Source organism: Pocillopora damicornis, chromosome 6, assembly GCF_964200805.1.
Source record: "Pocillopora damicornis chromosome 6, jaPocDami1.2, whole genome shotgun sequence".
Lineage (NCBI taxonomy): Eukaryota > Metazoa > Cnidaria > Anthozoa > Scleractinia > Pocilloporidae > Pocillopora > Pocillopora damicornis.
The window spans coordinates 10808646-10830407 of record NC_142675.1 but is presented as its reverse complement, the minus strand read 5'-3'; the positions used below and the strand labels follow the sequence as shown (position 1 = coordinate 10830407).

The window sequence follows — 21762 nt, the reverse complement described above, 5'->3', positions numbered from 1 at the left end:
GAAAATGGGATTTCAAAAAAGGAATACCGCTCAGAACTTCAAAGCCTCATGGTAGTTATAACTTCAACTAAAACTTTCCGATAAATTCCCCGAAAACTGATGTTAATTCGCTAAAAGAGAGAATATGACGTATTCCTGATGCTCCGATACTTCGCATAAGCAAAAATGACCACTATCTTATGATTGGCGTTCCTCATCGGCTTCATCTTTATTAAACTATATTGCAATGCAGTTGCATTTTTCCATATGCAATCTTAAGCGGGCGCTGACGGTCAGTCTTATCTTCCTTGGTCAGTTCTTCTTGCCACGAACCAGAATACCCGTTCACCCTTGACTTGTTCAGAGTGGAAATGAGATTCCCTAACAGGTGATGCCGCTTAAGACTTCAACGCCCTATCGTGATCACCAACAGACACTATTCATTGATTTTTACGACGCTGTACAACACAGAAAATGTATCAACCTAACGTAAAAAAATTTGAGCGGAATGCAATTGTTTAAATAACAAAAGAAAAGAACTTTGTCCAATCATTACCTTCATTAACAATCCTGCGATTTAGACTGCAATTCAAAAAACAGCCGTCAAATAAATTTGTCATAAAAACTTTATTATTCTTATAAATTCCTCAACGAATGATGTTCATTTGCTAGAAGAGGAATTTCGGTTTCCCTGGGGCTTATTCGGGGGGCTTATTCGGGCTCCCCAGACTTCGCTCTAAATGACATAAGTGGCACAATTTTCTGATCGATAGAGCGGGCTCTTCACAGTAAATCTCTAACGTTCACTATGCTAAGTATCTTTTCATACTTTGTCATTGGATTTGCTTCCAAAAAAGAATACACAATTGGAGCGATTTGTTTTACATTTTACACCAAAATGAATATTTACTCTGAAACATTATTTTTAATTTATATCACTAAAAAAATTCCATGTCTTTTCAAGATAAAAATCCTAAAAGATACACATAAAACTAAAGGAAAGTTATAATGTTCCTCCCTTCGCTGTTAAACAGCTTGCTTTGTATTAACAAAGGATGAAATTTTAACTTCAAATACACAGAGAAAATAGCATACGAACTCCAAGGGCTGCAAGGCTTATCACTTAATCCTTCACTCCATAAGAATGCAATCGGTTACACAGCTAGATCGTTAACATTAACGTAGAGTCGATCGTCGTAATTGCTTAAGTTTATCAGCCCCTGCCAAAAAAATAAAGGTTAAATGACTTTTCGTCCTTCGTAAAGAGCATGTTGATGATGGAATATACTTGGAAATAATCAAAATAAAAGAGACATGCAACGCTCGAGCACCCCTTGGTCACACAAATATCACATGCATTCGACAGTGGTAGATTCTAAATTACGATATCAGAAAAAAATAAAGAAAAAGCTAACGAATATCATAGTGTACCTCTTTTAAGACTCAACGAAAGGTTCGAAGCACCACACTGGAACTTACTCGATAAAACTTCGCATTTACTTTGGGTCTTCATCGATGGATTCAGAGAATTCTATGAAACAAAACATCACTCCCCTTCCGTGTTTTATGAACAAGCTATGGAACTTGTGTAAGGACACTGGGTGGAATCCTGTTATATCATTGTTACCTCATAATTTAGGCAAAGGAGCTTCGAAACTTCTGTAATTTTCATAATAAACTATAATACCCAAAATCTGCTACCTTGAAGTAGACGATATTCTGCGTTTGTAGGTCACCCTGCGTAAGCCAGATGGAACTTAAAACGATCAAAATTAGCTCCAAAAATCTACCTTGTGCTGGTTTTCCATTTCTTTGAGTTCTTCCCTCAGCTTTTCAAAAGATGGTCTCAAGTTAGGGTCGTCATCCCAACAGTTTGTCACTATGTCATACCTGAAACACAAAGAAGTCAAGGATATATCATTATTCGCTCTTACTGCCCTCAGTTAGGATTTTTTTAGGCACAAAATCATGATTGCAATATAAGGTAGGAAAGCTTGTTCCTTTCTTTAATGACCACAAGAGACAAACTCGTGATCACTGACTCATTCCAATGTTTCCCCTAAGTAGGCTCATTCAGAAAGAAAAACAGGTTTAATTTTGAGCTGCACACGCAACTTTCACAAGAAGAACTTTTCAAATCAATGTTATCGCTGTAGGAACGTAAAAAACAACAACAACAACAACACAATCTTTTCATACAACTTCTCATCCACATGTTGTGGTTTGGGCATTCTGTATCCCTCCTCCAACAACTTTGCCATTTTTTTTCCATCCTTCCCTGGATACGGTGAACCACCTAAAATAAAGCGGGTACTCTCAATAAACTTTTCCAAGAAGGGCCTGACACTTTTAAATATATTTTGACAATATAATTCCTGCACCATTGTTCCTTGTTTGTTTTTTTTTTCTTTTCGAATAAGTTCAGCAGCTGAGGCAATCTAAGGTGGCCTGGCAGTTACAAAACACAAAGGCAAAACTGAATTCCTCAGAGTATGGTTCACCCTGCTTACTTCATGACCACGTGTCAACACAAGAGTCACTTTTGTTGACACGTTGACGCTAAAATTAATGGTCTGGTTATTAATCTTGCGACCTACCAATCGTGAAGATCTCATAGAGGAGAACTCCGTAGCTCCACCTGTAAAACAAACGAGATGCATTAACAGAAATAAATGTTCTTGTCTGTACTGACATCTTCGGCAAAATATCGTGGGAAGCACAATAGACTTGTTATAGGAGCGACACCTGGGCCGTTACTTATGACTTAAAGCCAGAAAGGGTATTACCACCCCTTCTTAATAGGATGCCTCCACATCTCCACATCAATTTAAAACAAATGCAACGCATAACATACATTAGACATCCAATAACTTTTTCCAGTTTGCCTATGGACCTTATGAAGCCTTTGTACTCACACATCACTCTTTATAGAATATTTTCCGTACAGCAATGCCTCAGTGGCAGTCCATTTAACAGGGAGACGCCCCTAAATTAGAAACACAGAACTCGTTGGAAAAGCTAAGGAAAAGATCATGATCAAGGATAAACCGGACTTTACCGGTAGTAGACTGTAAACAGATCTTTAGCTAACTGAACCAATTTAGTACCTTAGACTTCCGTTGATAAATGTTGTCCTCATGGATATCTCTGGCCATACCAAAGTCTGTTACTTTGCACGTTTCTCCTTCTCCAACTAACACATTACGAGCTGCAAGATCGCGATGGATAATCTACAACAAATAAAATGAAATCATTAATGTTAATGAATTGAGGGGTCCAGAAGAATTGAACGAAAAGAATGAAAAGTCATGACCTATATCCGATTTCAGCAACATATGCCAAAGTAACATTTCACTAACTAGAGATAGGGTTCCTACTTACTGGTATCGATGACAAATACGACATTCCATCGGCAACTTGCCACGCAAACTTCATCAGCTGCTCTGACGTCAGATTAGTTTGTGGTTTGATATCCGGATCTTTGAAGTAAGTGTCATTTAATCCACGGCTCTTTCTGAGGTATCCCAGTAGATCTCCATAGGGAACGTATTCAATCAGCACCATCAATGGCCCTGTAAAATATGGTAAACATAAAAATATGCTTATATTAAGCACTAAATCTGCTCTTTGTTTTGGCTGTTTGGGCGATTAAGGCATACTTTTCCATAGTTACCAGATTTCGTGACACATCCCAGAAGTTTAATAACATGAGGATGAGCATCGAGTTCCTTCATCAATCGAAGTTCGGACAACAAATCCTTCCTGTACGACCCAGGAGCGTGATCTGCAAGATGATCACCCGACAGCTGTTACCTTTACAAGCAATATCAGTAACTGTACCTCAGAAATTATCAGTTGATATTCTCTGACTTGCTAAACTATAAATAGGTGGCACATTTCCTTCCGAACTTTGAGCCTCGTTTTGTTTAGTGATTGAACATCCTATCTAAAATCACAAGGTTATGAAATGGTAATAGTCATAAAATATCTTATACAACTTTATCTTTGGAGCTCGTGTGTAAAACTCGATAAGACGGACTGAATTAGGACTGTAATACTCCGCAAGTAACTATAAATTTCTATAAATTTCAAACATTATTCTCAGTCGACAAATACAATGACAAAACCCCTCATTCCATTGCTATACCAGTATGACCATACTTTAATGATATTGAATTTAATTAGCTTAAGATTTGTACAAAACAATTGCTGAGCGGCATACGCGTAGCGGAGACATTTTTTCCTTTTCCCGCTGAGCTTTAATGTTGAAAGGGACCACCCTTATGTTAATTTTAATTCGGAAAAACAGTCTTTGAGGTTTGCTACTTTTAAAAAGGTGGGAGGAAGGAGTGTCGATTGTCGGCGAGAATTTAATTCTCTACAAATAAATGTCTCTGTCGCTATGTTCTTGCAGGAAAAGATAGCTCTTCTGATAAATTTGTAAGAAAATTGTACGACTTCGGATATCAGAGGGCGCTGCACCAGCAAGTTTCATGCTGAGGCCACGTGAGAAGCTTGTCGTGTCATTTCTCGACTACGCAGGTCTGGTCAACTCATTCATGGTCTATAAATGACTGTAAATATATGAAAATCATACATGTGAACTACGTTTGAGGAAACGATCTGACTATGGAATCGATCCTCGCAGTTATGAACACTAGTTAAGTAGAAGAGAAAATAAGGCCCGCACAGGCCTGAATTTTTTCCATGGCGTTATTTTCACTACTACATTAATAGTGTTCATAACTGCGAGGATCACGTCCATATTTCTCCATGGTCTATTTGATAGCTGGTTTTAAATTGTCTCACGATCCTGATCAACTAACTGAGGTCACGTTTAGTTGACTGCTGATTGTACTACTGCTAAATGAACCTTACTCTCCCATTTAGGAAGGGTTGGGGGGAGGGGAGATTAGGCTTGCCTTGCTACCTTCAGGATCGAGAAGAAGGCTTAATCTCTTGACGCTACCTGCCTAAGGCTGAGTCTTTCCAGAAGAGTGCTACCGTTGGGATTTCACTGAAACAAATCCTATTATTTGAAGTATTTGATACCTTTCAACATCTTAACAGCCACAAGTGTCTTCGTTGGTTTCCCATGGAGGCCTATGACTGTTGCCTTGGCAACCTGACCAAAAGCCCCTTTACCAACGACCTTTTCTAGAGTCACATGCTCTGTAGGAATCTCCCAACAGCGTGGTGATGAATATGTAGAGATGTATTCAGTGACGGACTGGCTCGGTTGTGGACAGTTCGCCGGTGACCGATTCCTCTCATCCAATGCCATATACTGGTGGCTTTGAGAAGCTTCCGCCATCTCAAGCTCAGTCTTTTGAGTTTAAAATAATAAAAGGAATCATTTACTAGGGCTACAGTGGAACGTTTCTCAAATCTACCTTCTTTTTCATTCCGTGGTTCATGTCAAAGTTTTCTTGCGAATGTGTTGCATAATATCATCATTATAATTATATAAAAGTAGAAAAATAAAATGTGCTGGCTCGTATTAAATTTTAAATTTTCTTCAGCTGTTTCCTGTAGGAATTTCATGACCACTTATGGCACTATCTTCCATTCTTTGGGAGTTACTACTGGAAGTGCGATAGTAAAAAATTAAAAAATAATAATATAAAGGTGCTGGCTCGTATTAAACTTTCAATTTTGTTCTTCTGTTTCCTACAGATTACACTGATGATCGTTCTGATTTGTGGTGGTGTTAGCCTCGTCTCTGAGTGGTACAATGTACTGGAGAAGCATTTTATAAAATAATATTATTGCAGAGCGAGGGTGGTACAGATACGAACACGGAATAAGTGAAGATAAAAGACAAACCACCGCTGGTAAGAAATAATTTAATCAAATTTGAACGAATTTGTCAGCAACGTAAATTTTATTCAAAGACACAAAACGTATCGCACTTAAGAAAGGGAATAAAGCTCCAGCCATGTTATTAAAAGTTTTTTTGTTTGGTAGTTACGCAATTGAAATGGAGAACGACGTAAACTTAGATCACCAATCTCTGTCAAAGTACAGACATGTTATCCTCAAGCTCTTTGTCAAGACAGAGGGTACAGGCTTTCCCAATAAGGACCGAACAAGGCTAGTATATAACATTTTCGTTTTTTCCTTAAACTCAAAGGTGCTTGTAATTATGGGAAGATCCTCCATAAACTAAACAATGTCTCAGCGAGTAAAAGGTAAAGGAAATAAATTGAAGATTTAGGCTTAAGCAAAACATTTCTATTTGCGTGATGATAACGGTGAATTAAAAGACTTCTATGCAAACTTCGGAACAGTAATCCAAACGAACAAATTGATTTGAGAACAAGGAAGCAAATAATTATTGATAAATTTAGGCCTTAAGATTGTGACCGAAGTCCGTGCTTAAAAATGCTGCCCAGCCGATAAAACAACATACATTTATGAAAAAAATTGCAATGAAGCTAGGAATATACTGCGCGACCCACGAAAGCGTTACTGTGCCCATCGGCAGAGGTAGGAAAATCCGGACTGCGCTAAGAATCAATCAGATTGAAGGATTCGTTACCGTGCCCTCTTGACAAAAAAATGATATAATATTGTACCACAATAAGGTTAAGAGTTAAATCTTCAAGCGACTTACAAAAACATTCTCTATTTCCTCGATTGTATCTCTGTTTGTCCTAAAAGTAAAAAAGAAAATCACGTTTTCGGTCGCATCCGAGTTCAATCGGAAGAAGCACGTTGACGATTTGTTCAGCTAGGAAAGCACACATTTAGGCACTCTATAAGTATTAGTCTCGAAAGGATTAGTGACAACATGTCACATTTTGCGCTGCTGCACTGACTCAAAAAAGGTTTCATAAAGATTAGGAACCATGCATCTATGCCTTTCATTGAGTGGACTAGCTCTAAGGAAAGATAATTATCTCTGAATAGTCCATTCTCAAAAGGTCTGGTGAGTAGTCTTAACGACATTACGTTACGGATGCTCTGGGAAATTGACTTTAGATGAAGCTCCTGCTCTAGGCGTAACTATCATAATCCATGCTTGAAATTCACAGTTGCATACAGTTTACAATTGGTATCAAAAACAAAACATGAAATTGGACGATAATTTATCGTTCTAAAAATCTCACCTCTCTCTTCTTATTATTTCTAGAACGATAAAAAAGACAAAAAGTATGAAAAACATGAAAAACGTAAAGTGAGAAGATAGCAAAGAAAAACCAGCTCGAAAAGTATATTAAGAGAAAGTAACAAATAATTCAAAGGCAATGCAGAATGATGTTTTCTGAAATTTATTTCATTTTACACATGGTCAGTTTCAATAGAAAGTGGTCACCAGGTCTAGGGTTATAATTGAAATCATAGAATTATAGAACCCGATCAAACGAGAACCTATAATCACGGTCATGAATTTTTGGATATGTGTGTATTTCATAAAGGCAACAGATTATAGAGAAGATTTGCCGTGTTCACCCAGCCTCACCTAAACACTCAGAGGCTTCAGTGATACTCTGGTCGGCGTGCCACGTAACTGTTTCTGATTCTCAAACTACATTTTATGGTATTCGCGCGCGTTGCGCGTTATTTCGCAATATCAGGTAATCTGGCCTCCACAGACTTAAACCTTGACACTGAAAATTGATGTGGACACTTTCTCGTACTCAATTTTGTTCGGTGTTATTTGCAGTGGATTTGAGTTGTATTTTCTTTAATTTTCTTTCATCGCAAATTTGCCACCTTTGTTTCAGGGAATCTTAAAAGTTTAGAGAGTATTCATTTTCAGTTAAAAAGTTTCATTACATCTTTTATAATATAACGGTGTTGGACACCAATATCTTTTTTTTAAAGGGATTTATTAGAACTGTTTCGAAATCCAGTGACATACCGTATTTTTAAAAAAGGCTATAAAAAACATAAACTGTTTTCAGCTGCTTGATACTACGCGACTTTTCTTGGGGGCTAGAGTTGGCATTAATACTACTCTTACCATTTGAGTTCTTTCTCCACTTCCGTACGAAAAAGACAAATATTCCAGCAGCAACAGCCAGCGCGGCAATTGATCCAACCACTGCACCAACAGTGATCCCTGTGGCACCTTGAATACAAGAGTTGAACAACGTATGAAATATATGCCTCCTCAAACTAAATTATGGCAATCCTCCGCTTAACCGTTTTAGTCATGATGCCTTTTTCTACACATAACTTTTTATTTAATTCATGACAAATTACTTGGAAGAAGGGGTTTAACTGGGTATGAGAACCCATTTGTAATATTAGCGGAGAAGCGTACACCGTTCGATTTTTATTGAATGACATCTTGCACCTTTCCTCCCATAGGGAATACTGCTTTAGCCTTTACTTCTCAGATCGCAGTTAGGAAACAAAGGCCCCGCAAGTTATTGTTTGAGCTTCTATTTTTTTTTATCACACTCTAGCCAAGGGTATATCCCTTCTCCACCCTGCAGCCCTTAGCTCTTGTGGTGTTATACAGAATGTAACGGTATAATCTAACCGACAGAAAAACACTCAATCTCACAAACTTAACTACTTTATTAAACAGCGAATAATGTTCTTAACAAGGAGCGACTTCTCGAAGCAGTACAATACTTATCGTTAATAAACTTAATTAAGCCCACCACAGTCTATATCCTAGCACACCACTGACACAATCCCACGACTGACACAATCTCACTGCTGTAGCCAAAGTTCCTTGAAATGAGCAATTTTCCCCAGTAGCTCTCTCTCGGTAGGGCTTTCAAAACAGTCGTCCCTCCGACAACAACAACTACTCTTACTACTACATAAGTAAGTCTTTATATATATTCACAAAGTGCTCTGGAACATTCCAGAAGCTTACATAAGACCTTTTTAGAAGTATTGCATAATAAATGCGTGACTTGATGAAAGGTTCTGGAAAGTTCTATGGTTTGCGAATCTGCATGACTAAGTAGTCTGGAGAAATCTAGAAGCTTATATTTACAATAATTACTCATAACATGAATAACCTTAAGATGTATCTGTATGATGTTTTAAAAGATCAGTACAACCAAGTACATCAACATGGATACCATAAACAAGAAGAATGTTCCAAATAGATGCTGAACATACTTGTGCAGCGTGCATAATGTGTGAATGTGTTTCGCTTGGAAGTGATTAAATCTCATTCCATGATTAACCACTCCAATTGAAGCATATCATGGACTAAGATTTCTGCTACCAATCAACTATAATGTCTGTATCGAAGGATTAAAACCTACTGCCAGGTGGAGTTATTGTGCCTGCTTCAGTAGTTCCAGTTTCGAAGTCAATTTCCAATCTTGTCCTTTTTATAGCACTCACGGTGAAGTCTCCAAGCTTCCCATCTCTGGAAGCATTACGAAGTACGACTATAGCATCTTGCTCTTTTGCTTCGGAATCGAAGATCATTGCAAGGTAAAAAGTTGTACTTTCACACCTTGATTAAGACGAAAGACGTGGGTCATTAGAGGATGGAGTGCTTTAGAAACCGGAAAATTATAATTCATTTGCTGATCCAGGCAATTTACAAACCTAATGCTACTTTTCAAGTGCACACTTTTGAAACCTACAAATCTCCAAGCAAAAGCCTCTTCCATCTAAAGAAGGAACAGAAAAGTGAAACTGAAGAGGAGTTCGAGAAGTTCATCAGGCAACTTAAACACCAGCACACAATCAGATAAACATATGAATGTTCACCGGCAAAAAAATTTAGAATATTACCAGTTTGTAATGAAAAACCTCTTTTATAAACGTTCATAGCATGCCCATGCAAGTGCTTAACAGGCTCATTTGGAATTTTTGAGTTCATTAAAATAAGTCTCTATTTCTTTTGATAGCCAGCCATTCTCGAACGAAAGCCAAAACTAAAATTTTAACTGTACGATGTGCAACGGCAGAAATAGAAGAAAGAAATAAAGATATAAATAGAAATATTGCTCTAAAAAAGATGGTTACCACTTCCTTGAGTCTAGTCAGTATGTATGTATTATGTATGTCGTATTTCCCATCAGTACAACTTTCACTGGTGATGACCATGGTTATGTTAATCAGTACTTTTACTCTGACTGTACATTTGAATAAAAAGACACTGCAATTAGACACACATAAACGTAGACTTGTTGATACTTTGTGACTTCATTACATATCATGATTAACATTTCATTTCCCGCAAATACCAAAGTAAATACCATTAACTGGAATGTAAACAGGGACTAAGAGCCGACCGCTTTCCCTGGGGGGTTAAATATGTAACAATCAGGTTATCCAAGAAAATTTTCAATTGAATATAATCCTAGTATGCTGCAAATGGTATCAAAAAAGACTGTATTTTTTAAAGTTTTAAGGGGAAGCATGCCCTTTCACCTCTATAGGAGCTTCTACAAGAATAACTTGGGCATGATTTTCTATCAAAAGAGGTCCTTAGCTACACTAGTCTGGTTTCTTTCTGACATTTACACGTATGATAAATGTAGGTTACTTTATCATAATAACATTTTTCATATCGCTGGCAGCACCCATAAGTAATATGAGGCGAGTCCCTTGTTCTGACTGGCTACCGAAACCGTTAGGGATTGTTGTCTTTGACTCTGTGCAAGAGGAAGAAGTACATGGAGCGGTTATTTTTGGGCAATGTCGGCGATGAAGTCGCAAAAAGCGGCAGAAGAGAGCATAAAAAACCCTCGTGGGTTTATTGTGCTACAAACACAGATGGCTTTCTCTCTCGGCTCTGGAAATAAATAAGTTATCTTGTTTCTTATCAAAACGAAATATTTTTTCCCGATACAATAAATCATTTATTGACCAAGCTCATTCGATCATGATGGCTGGATATTACCCTTGTTCTTTTTCTGTGTTTTCAGGACCGAGATAAAAAAAAGAAAGAACTCGTTCAATATACAGCCATATTGACCGAACCTTTGGTCAATATTCCCTTTTTGGGAGCTATTGCGCAAAGCGATTAATTGCCACATGCCACCGACACACCTTTGTCTATTCTTTATCGGTTACAATACCTGGTTTCAGTTTTGTTAGTGCTCTCGTAGCGTTAACAGTGTTTTGTCAAGTGGTGTTGTTTTTCTCGCCTACCTACCCGTCTCTTGTTAACGCCTTTCGGGTGAGGTGGCAAAGAGATTTCGCTTCCTTGTTTGTCACTCTTTGCTCCAATTTTATTATTCTACGAGATAGACTTTTCTCATGGCCAAAACAGACTATGCTGTTGTTGAGTTGATGGTGGGAGGAATTATGCAGATATCCTGATCGATGTTGTAAGCATTAAGTAGAACGTAAAACTAAAGAGCCTTTTGTTCCTTTGAGCATTTTGAATTTTGTTAGACCAAATCGAAATGATCCTCTGTAGGCTTTAGGACTTTTATTAGTCGATAATGATTAGGACAAGACCAAACACTAATATGTATATGTATACCTTCGCAATCTGCCATATTAGATGATCTGCTGTAACCTTCTTTACACGTGCAACCAGTTCTGCCAGTATCAGATGCTGAATTTGCAGGACAAGGTACGCATTTTGCATTACTAACAGAATCCTTATAGAAGCCTCTCTGACACTCTAAAATGAAACGATGTGAAATTTCATCAAAATGCCATTCCTTCAGAACCAAGGGAATATCAACTGATATTCTCCTTTTTAGAAAACATCAATGTAATGACCCTCTAACTTGCTTTGCTTAGGGATTAGGCAAAAAAATCCTGCCGAGCAAATGACTACTGTCTTTAACAGAATCTGAGACGCATTTTCATAACCTTTGCACTAGTCATCACCAGAGGCTTGGTTACCGAGACAACTCTTTTTGTCTTCACTCCTTATGACTCTCATAATGACTATCATTCGGGTTTTTGAACAACATGCATCCGTAAATTTAATATAACCCCTAACCTGGGGTTATTAGACCTAAATACAAAGACCCGAAAACGAAGAGCCGAAAAACAATACCCCGTATTTTTGCAAAACCGAAAAAAGGGAAATGAAGAATAGACATAAAAATCTAGAAGAATAGATAAAAATTAACAAATGGGGGGGGGGGGGGGCTCTTAAGAATAACTCAGTACGGTGATGATTTGTGAAAGGGAGATTTTAAACCTAACGGGGCACATAAATAAATACATCCAACTGCGCAAAAAACCAAGACAAAGCAAAACGAAACGGCACTTTCAAAAATAGTACTTTGCAAAAAGGGGTTCTTTGTCCTGGGGTCTTCGTTTTTGGTTCTTACGTCCTTGACTATTTATTTATCTACGTCCACCGATTGAATTTATATGAACATGTGATGTATGACCAAACAGTCCATTTTCATGTAAGTTATGTATCGAAGCTTCTCTAAGCTTTTTATCAAACGATGAATAAACGGGGTGGTCATTTAGATGTTTAACTATTTAAATGATTAAATTTTGGACCCAACGCTTCGGAGGAAAATCCAGGTTTTAAGTGCAGCACTAACCTTTGCATGGGAAAGATCCATTCGTCAATTCATAACCATAATTGCAAAGGCAGGCTGAGTTATCTGTAATGTTCCACTCCCCATTACTAAGGCACACGCCAAATAACTTTTTGTTGTTTTTCGTAATCGAGTTAGGATCTGTACATTTTCCTTCTTGTTTGGTTAAATTGCTGTCATTTGCTGGAGCAACTGTTCTTGAAAATCTAACCATTTTGGAAGGGACCGTTTCAGAGCAGAAACGATATCTCACAGCAAATTTTCTTATTATCAGGCAGGCTCCTTGGTCTAATAAAGCTAAATAAATTCCCTTTGCTTCTGTTACAACTGACCCATAAAATATGTTTGTTGCGAGCTCCCCAGGCGCAGGTAGAGTTTTTGGAGTTATGACAGTTTCTTTGTGGAAATTTAGTTGTCTTGGGTCTGAATGAAACTTGTAATCAGCATGATAAGAATACAGGGAGAAGTTTGTTCTACAAAATGGCCCCACGTTACTTGAGGGGCAATTACGGAAGGCATAGGTTACTTCAATATCGAGTCGTGTAGCATTCTTGATGTTAATGAACTTTGTTATTAACCAGTTCTTTGGTTCCTCATTCTTGTTAGCAATATCACAGACTCCGTAGACAGGCCGCGATTGAGTTGAAGTATGACTCCACTGCAAGAGAATAAAAATCCAACTATTGGTCAATCGTGAAGGAGTAAAATACTCACTTCAAAAGTGATGGTCTGTGCACAACATACACGCACTGAACGTACACTGTTCTGGAAATTTCTGCACGCGTGTCAGGCAAGTATGGAGTATTATCTGATGGGCTGATACTTTAACTGTGTTCAACACGAATCAATAATTCTAGAATAACAAAATCTTATTATCAAATTACATATTATAATAAACTCCAAATGCCATTATTTTACAGCGTGCGTGCTTTTTCATGCGATATTTACCAAAAACTTTACTGTTTCATACATTTAGGCTTTGACCTTTTTGGAATGATGAACACTACTGATTGTTACTGACTTATACTTTATCGAGTTTATATTACTGCTGGTTAAAAATGAGTTTAATGAAGTTCATCCTTAAGAGTTAGTTCAAGTGCTAATTTGTTGAAAAATTGACACAACAGATCTGAAAAGGAAATCAAGTGTTTAGATGAGAGTATGAAAACATGAAAAAAGTTCTCTATTTCAAGAGAATAAAAATCCGATTATTGGTCAATCGTTAAGGAGTAAAATACTCACTTCAAAAGTGACGGTCTGTGCAAAACATAAATGTACTGAAAGTACTCTATACTGAAAATTTCTACTCATATGCCAGGCAAGTATGGAGCATTATTAGATGGGCTGATCCCTTAACTATGTTCAACATGAATCAATATTTCTAGAATAACAAAATCTAATTATCAAATTACATATTATGATAAACTCCAAATGGCATTATTTTACAGCGTGCGTGCTTTTTCATGCGATATTTACCAAAAACTTTACTGTTTCATACATTTAGGCTTTGATCTCTTTGAAATGATGAATAATTCTGATTGCCACTGATTAATAATTGGCTCTCCGTTATTGAAATGCCAAGTAAAGTCATAGGAAGTTCTAGTTTATTGGAGGATGGGAAGAAGGATACTGAAATTGTACAAGATGAAGAGGGGAAAAACATCAGTTATCTAGTTTATATTACTACTGTTTAAAATGAGTTTAATCAAGTTCATCCTAAAGAATTAGTTCAAGTGCTAATTTGTTGAAAAATTGACACAACAGATCTGAAAAGGAAATCGAGTGTTGAGATGAGAGTATAAAAACATGAAGAAAGTTCTCTATTGCTCTTATAAATATTTCTTTCCAATACCATAACAAATAAAGGAAAATGTTTCTTATTTGCTTCTTGATTGAAATGATTATAGGTCCTAAGGTAAGTCAAAACTCTCTTATTCTAGGTGACTATTTTTTTCTTCAGCTCATTTTTTTGCATATAAGATGTGTCTTATCTTAACTAAAAATACAATACATGCCTGGACCAAATCCATGGGAAATTATCATTGGTGTGAGTAACGTAGAGGCTTGAGATGGTTTTAAACCACCTACTGTACATCACCTGGGCATGTGCTGGTTTCTCTGGGCTCATATTTTCTCTCACAAAATCCCCTGTCCACATTTATTTGGATTTCAACCGCCCATCATCTTAATTTTCCAATTTTTTTAACCTCTACCTTCAGTCAGAAAACAAACGCTTTGAACCGTTTGTTTTCTAATTGTGAAAAAGCTTGAGTGTTTTTATAAGCCACGATTCGGCCGGATTTCGCTGAACATTTCACTTTCAGATTCTGCATTAACATTAAAAAGCTTCAGGCAAAAGTGTTAAATTCGACCTGCCGAAGGTTTTCAGTTTGTAAACTCTCAGTCCGGGATGGTTATCAGGTTTAATAACGACGTGACGTCACAACATGGCGACCATAATGCTAATAATAATATATTAATTTATACAGTGCAAATTCAACATACGTTTTTAAAATGCGATTTACCGTCAAAATATCTAATCTTAGATATGAGACCATTAGGTAATCCCTACAATAGAGAATTCCAATAGTCGAGGCGGCTCGTAACGAACGCATGTATTAAATTCTCCGTGATTTCTTGAGTTAATAATTTTCTTATCCTGCTGATATTATGGAGGTAAAAGAAACCTGTTTTGCAAGTTTTTGTAACATGTGTGCTCATTGTAAAGTTGACATAAAACCAGGCACCCAAGTTTCTCATTACGTCTGTAATGGGGGATATACAAGAGTCTCCTACAGTCAAGTTGTCAATATCCACTTTCTTCAACTGTGCTTGAGTGCCAATAAGAATAAACTCCGACTTATCGTCGTAAATCTTGAGCTTATCTTTGATCACTCACTCCCGTACATCTTGTATACAAGCCTCCATTGCAGCAACAGCCGAATCTTGAGTGGCACGATCACCCGGTCGAAAAGCCAGATACAGCTTTGTGTCGTCGGCATAGCAATGCACTGTGGGTAAGTGTTGAGTGACAATGTCTAACAATTGACCCGTGTAGATGGAAAACAATAATAGACGGATGCAGGAACCCTGCGGTACACCAAAGTCGATGTCAAACTTGTTAGAAGTTGCACCGTCTATTACAACCTGCTGGAATCTGCCCGACAGGTACGAACTCCAGTGCAGTTCTACAAAAAACAAACTTATCCTCAAGACGCCGAAGCAACACCATGTGATCGATCATATCGAATGCAGAGCTCAAGTCAAGGAAGACCAGTAACGATACATCTTGTTTGTTCATTTTTAGTAAGACGTCATTATGAACACGAAGTGACGCCGTTTCGGTGCTGTGGAACTGCCGATAAGCCGATCGCAGCTTAGGGAAAAGCACACATGCCGTAACACGAGAAACTGCTTGTTGGGCAACTGCTTTCTCTGCAAGCTTTGACAAGAATTGGAGGTTACTTACAGGTCGATATTTCTTCTCACCAAGTTCCAGACCAGATTTCTTGAGCTTGGGCTTGACTAGCGCCCCTTTACATGCATCAGGGAAATGATCCTGTTCGAGGGAGAGATTTACACTGGACGATATAGTGGGTGACACTTCATCCAAACACTCCTTAACAACACTGGTAGGAAGAGGATTAATTATACATGACTTCGTGGGTGCACTTGCAGTAAGCTTCCACACTGACCCCAACGGGAGAGCCTCAAACGCAGAGGAGGGTACTCCTTCAAATGATGTAGCCCTGACTGCCTCTGAATCAGTGGCTGACTCACTTGCATCTAGCTCACCATGAATGTTCCTGCTCTTTCGAAAAAAAATTACCTAATTCGTTAGCTGGTTGAGGTGGATAGAGTTCGTCACGAGATCCCCCAAAGAGGCAGTTTACTGCATTAAAAAGATGTCGCTGGTCAGTACTATTCTCATGATTAATGAAGTTCGCGTAATAATCTTTCCTAGCCCTGACTGCCTCTAAATCAGCGGCTGACTCACTTGCATCTAGCTCACCATGAATGTTCCTGCTCTTTCGAAAAAAAATTACCTAATTCGTTAGCTGGTTGAGGTGGATAGAGTTCGTCACGAGATCCCCCAAAGAGGCAGTTTACTGCATTAAAAAGATGTCGCTGGTCAGTACTATTCTCATGATTAATGAAGTTCGCGTAATAATCTTTCCTTGCCCGTTCAATTACATGACTTACATGATTTCTCGCTCTAAAAATGCCAATCTATCTGATTCGAGGCCACTGGCTCTCCAGATGTGCTCACATCGCGGCGGCGTTCTCTCTTCGCTGCCTTCATGGTGTCATTAAACTGGGGTGCGCGTGGCCGTGTGGTAATGGTTTTCTTGACGACAGGAGCGTACTTATCCAACGGACCAGAACAAATGCAATTATAGCAGGAAACAAGATCGTCCAGTTCCCGTGGTGCCTCGCAACACAATAAGTCAGATTGCTGTAGACCTTTCCTGAAAGCATTGATATCAATAGCTTTTACTTTCCTGTATGATACTTCCTTTACTGACAACGCTGGCTTGCGCAACACCAGATTACACAGCACTGTACAATGCTCAGAGAGGTAACAGTCTGAAATCGGTGTAGTCTCCACTAGAGTAATGACCTCCCGTGTGATGATTAGATCGAGTGTATGACCAAGCCGATGAGGGTTGCATGCTGGACTAATCCTATAGAGTCGAGGAGATCTAGGAATTTGGTTGCATCGGAATCATTCAGGACATTTACATGAATATTCCCTAGCTATCAGGAGGGGCTCAGGTGTCAGAATGATCTACGCCATGTAGGCTGCAAACTAATCCAGAAATGCTGAGATAGTAATAGGGTGAAATTTGTAGTATTATGTTCGGTACACTACAACCATACTGAATTTATCTGTCCTTGAGGAAACCAGATACTCTACTAATTCAATTTCAGAAATCGAAGATTTTCTAACTTAATTCGAGATGTTCGCTGTTTATTCGTTACTGCTTGCCCTATCATTATATTGGAAATGAGTGAACAGATACTGACCTTCGCGTGTACTGAAGACGGCGGCCGCGGTCATCAAGGAGTGATAGAAGCGAAATTTTGGGCACAGAAGTAACAGGAAAGTTGAAATATCTTCAATTTGTTTTCTTTTGATGCAACTGTTAATTGTGTGATGCAAACTGCAAGGAAAAAGTGCATGTGGTGGTCCTGATTTAGGTACGTCTAATTCAGTCACCAACTGCCATTTCGTGTTTGTCGACATGAAATGTAAATAAACTAAATTGGGTCAACACGGCGCCGTGCTCGACTCTTGTCAATCAGGACTAGTACAGAAGAAGGACCGTCTGTTAAAATTGTCGTGGCGATCATCATCATATAACGCCAAGCGTGAATAAAAAGCACGGCAAAGTTTTGTGCAAAGCCTATGCATCAGTTTTATGTAATAAAATATTGTATCCTTCCTAAAATTAGTTTATCAGAATAAGAATAAGTTACCAAGCACAAGTAGGGCTTTGTACAATGAAAGTTTCAAGGTTTAGGAAAGTTTCTTCCCCTGTGAATATTTCCCAAATCTGCTGGCCTCCTAAAATCCTCAGACCTTTGCCCTGACAGCCTACATTTATCCAAACTTTGGCAACTGGGGCGATACAACCGAACCTATTTCCACATACACACCCCTTAATCTTGTTACCTTATTCTGGACATGGTATTACAAACATGGTAGATATGCTGCAAATTTTCCAGTTCCATGACTAGTTATTTCGTAATGGTGTCTACAAGTTGTGGGAAATGGTTGGGGTGAAATATATAACAAGTATTTGCCAGTAGATGATCAAATGAGAAATTTTTACAGATCAATAAAATTTATTGTTGTGTTCCATGTTAATATGTTGCCACAACTCCACCTTCCATAAAAATCATTTATTTGCAAACATGAGAGAATTCTTTTCAATCTCATTATTATGGCTAATAACAACATCAACTTTAAAACTAAAGAAAAAACTTGATCGATAATTTGAATTGATTTCTGTAATGTACCAGTGAAATCCTGGTTTTTTGTCTAGGTTTCTACAAATATCTTCATGGACAAATCTTAAGAGAGGATGTCAGGGTCCATCGAACAAACTTGAAATATTGTGGCAAGTCGCCCAAAATTTGTTTTCTCTCTTACTTTCATATTTTGTAGCCCATACTTTTATATTTTGTAGCCCAATATGTTCTAATAATTGTGGTGTAGTTTTTTCGTGAAAATATATTTTAGTTTTCGAGAAATTACTTTTTTCGTTCGACCGCTCAAATATTTATATTTTCACCGTGAATATTACCAGAGTTGTGTGACCTCATGTAACGAATGTGCTAGACCTACGGTATTTCTGCGAACATAATCCTTTGTTTTATCATCTAAACTTAATCCCCTGTCGTTATTGAAGCTGCCAAAGAAATATTTATTTTTTGGTGTATATTTTTGGCCGACATACTTTTCCTATGTCGAAAAGTAGCATCAAAACAAAGAAAGTTTTAAAAATGACCGATATGACACAATCTACTGAGCTTCAAGCTTTTAAAAGACCAAAGGATGGTTATAAAGTTACTGTAAAAATTTCCTTGTGTAATTGTGTTGTTCTATCTTGAGACGAACTCAAAGTCCGGCAAAATTTACTTGATAGCGACTATGAAATGTACATGGTGCGCCTACTTGTCGCCACTGTTAATTGGCATAAATCACTACAATTTGTAAAAAAGTCTAACATAACACTCTTGCCTTGTTTATTTATGACTTTATTAGCCGTTTCGATTGTTATATTACGCCTAGGTATTGCTTTTTGACAGGAGCTCAGGTTTTGCGTTGTGTTTTCCCCTCCCTCATTTATATCATAAGCTAGTCACGCAATAATTGATACCGACACAAGTTAATATTTACCATGTATAAAGATTTTTTTCTACGTTGAATTTAAAATATTAAAATATGTGCTTTCTTTACTAATCGTTGTTTCAGCGGCAGCGAAGCAGTTAAAAGCGGGTTGTTGCTTCAACGCTACTGAAATTTTTAATATTCAGACAGGCGAGCAAAGCGTGATGCTCTGGGATAAGTACTCTTAGGGGGCCTTTTACATGATATCCGACTGAGTTTTGTACAATGACACCTGGGCGAGACCGGAAGACCAGTATGCCAAAATCTAATAACCATAAAGAAAAGGTCTGAAACAGTAACCACAGAACTGGGTGGAGCAGGCGATGTGCGCACTTTGGTTACGTTGCATCATAGACGTAAAAGGAAAGTAAGTCATTTGCATCCTGCGGCAGTCGTAAGCGTGTGAACATCTTTTGTGGCAGCGAGAATAGCGTGAATACATAGAATGTAATAGAGATTCACTGTTTGTTGCCGATCGTCCGAAAGTTAAAATGTGTTGACGGGCCTGCGCGACTCCAGACGTTCCTTCGTGACAAATTCATTCTAAGGAGGCACTTGACGAGTTTCAGAAAGAATCCAAACTGTAGTTTTGCTGAGAATCTATTCGCATATGACAGCAGTTACACCCACAGCCGATGGTTGTATAAATGTTAAAGTCAGAAATTTCGTTCCAAGACGAAAGATATTTAACTGGGAATCGACCCTTGACGTGCAAACACACTACAAACACAGAAAGACCTTCCAATGCACGAATTTTTATACGTTTCATCCATCAGGCGCAATAAAGAATTCGTAAAAGGAGAAGTGCTGCATCTCTTAGGAACGAATTCGTCCCGCTTTACATTTAATAAAAAGCGTACAGAGTTTCAAAATACGCATAAAGAGTGGAGGATACCCAGATGACAGTTTTGGGAAGTATATCTCGGGAGTTATTTCTGCCGGTGAGAAAGATTAGATTGGGAGCACAAAGAAGAAAATAATTTTTTTTTGCACAATCTCGTCCGGCTTTGCCAAACATAAAGAACTTACGAATAAGGAAATATCACCTTAAAACTGATCGCACTAATGAGAATTATTACAAAGATCGGATAGGACGCGCGATATCATTGATTGAAAGAGCGTGCTCTAACAGGGTATAAAACATAGAACTGAGATGAAGCTGTCACGCCATTTGCCAAACTGTGCTACGGAACACGCGAGCCGTCAGGTACTGAGCAGCAGAAGAACCAAACAAAGGTTTGTAAATATACCGAGCGCCACACTTACGTTATTATAACGTGAGCAGAGAGAAAAATCTTCGAAGAGAAAACGAAATGGATAGTCCTAGTTTTGAAGGTTTTCATGATCGCTTAGATTGGTTACCGTTTAAATTACAAATAATAATAATAAACATAAAATACAGCTAACACTCCGATAGTATATATAGTTTCGTGTTCAAAAACGACACAGAACAAAACGGGAGTGATGAAAAATATAGCCAAACTGGCATAATTGTTAAAATTCCTAGTTATCATGACGGTGTCAGAGAGACTCAGCGATCATGCTGAGGTCCGTCGCGGTTAGCTGATTCTGGCGATCTCCGGTCATCAGAGTGAAGCAAGTCTCAGAAATTACAACGGCCGCCCTTCGAGTAAACAACTAAGAGCTTGCTCTATTATCCTTTCCGATGCGTTGGGCAGAAGGCCACATCACAACAGCCGAGTTTTACGGCGCTTTTATCGCGAGCGCATTTATCGGGAGCAATCTCTATGTTCCAGTTTCTAATTGTCATGTGGAAAAAACTCGCGTCTTTCAATTCGGCCGGATTTCACTGAACATTTCACTTCGAGATTCTGTATTAAAAAAAAGAAAGGACTAAAAAACACCGGGCATAAGTGTTGATTTCCACCAGCCGAATCATTTTTTTCTGTTGGAAGGTGTTACGGATAGAATTTTGACTATTCCATCTAAAAACCACGTTTTCCATTGGAATCTATTGGTGTGCATTGGACTTGTATGGAGTCATGTACAATGTCGCCTTGCACTATATAGAGTATTCATAGATCAAGTGAGTCCTTTCATTGCTCTACTTCAACCGTCCTTTATTCAGTAGTATATTTACCATACAATCACCTTAAAATGGTAACGCTACGTAACGCAATAATAATAAGCCGTTAGCGGCCCTAACCGGTCTCAAACACTAGCGCTAATAAAAACACGTCCAAAACACGTATAAAAACACGAATACTGTTGGAAAGCGTTTTCGGAGCGTTTTGATCAGGGCTGTTAAATTAGGTTAAAATGGCCATCCAAATCTTTGAGAGGCTTCAAATTATGACGTAAAGCAAATTAGTAATCAGGGTAACGTAAAACGTAAGAAACGTAATCAGGGTGCGCACACTGCCTGGGCTGAAATGCTAAGTAAGGGGAGGGTAAAAGCTCATAGGTTTGGTG

General features: G+C 38.2%; 2 protein-coding genes and 1 long non-coding RNA gene across 4 annotated transcripts in view; all 3 read right to left on the bottom strand.

Moving 5' to 3' along the window:
• LOC149043906 (ephrin type-B receptor 1-like) overlaps positions 1 to 17782 on the bottom strand; it is a 101905-nt gene extending 84123 nt beyond the window's left edge. For both annotated transcript variants that reach the window (XM_089209062.1, XM_089209061.1), the window contains exon 1: positions 17460 to 17782. In XM_089209062.1, coding sequence (XP_089065188.1) covers positions 17460 to 17679 — 220 coding nt within the window. In that variant the 5' untranslated portion in view covers positions 17680 to 17782. The remainder of the gene's footprint in view (positions 1 to 17459) is intronic.
• LOC149043908 (uncharacterized) lies at positions 588 to 2275 on the bottom strand. Its single transcript, XR_016187576.1, has 2 exons — positions 1770 to 2275; positions 588 to 1199 (listed from the first exon to the last, which is right to left on the bottom strand). It is a non-coding gene; the product is annotated as an uncharacterized LOC149043908 (long non-coding RNA).
• Positions 2560 to 13083, bottom strand: LOC149043907 (uncharacterized). Its single transcript, XM_089209953.1, has 14 exons — positions 12435 to 13083; positions 11402 to 11545; positions 9934 to 10043; positions 9511 to 9575; positions 9219 to 9415; positions 7949 to 8056; positions 7092 to 7110; positions 6596 to 6635; positions 5032 to 5305; positions 3653 to 3763; positions 3361 to 3551; positions 3087 to 3209; positions 2895 to 2965; positions 2560 to 2617 (listed from the first exon to the last, which is right to left on the bottom strand). Exons 1-14 carry the CDS (start codon positions 12643 to 12645, stop codon positions 2560 to 2562), a joined length of 1722 nt encoding a protein of 573 aa, XP_089066079.1. The 5' UTR covers positions 12646 to 13083.
• Positions 17783 to 21762: the final 3980 nt, after the last annotated feature.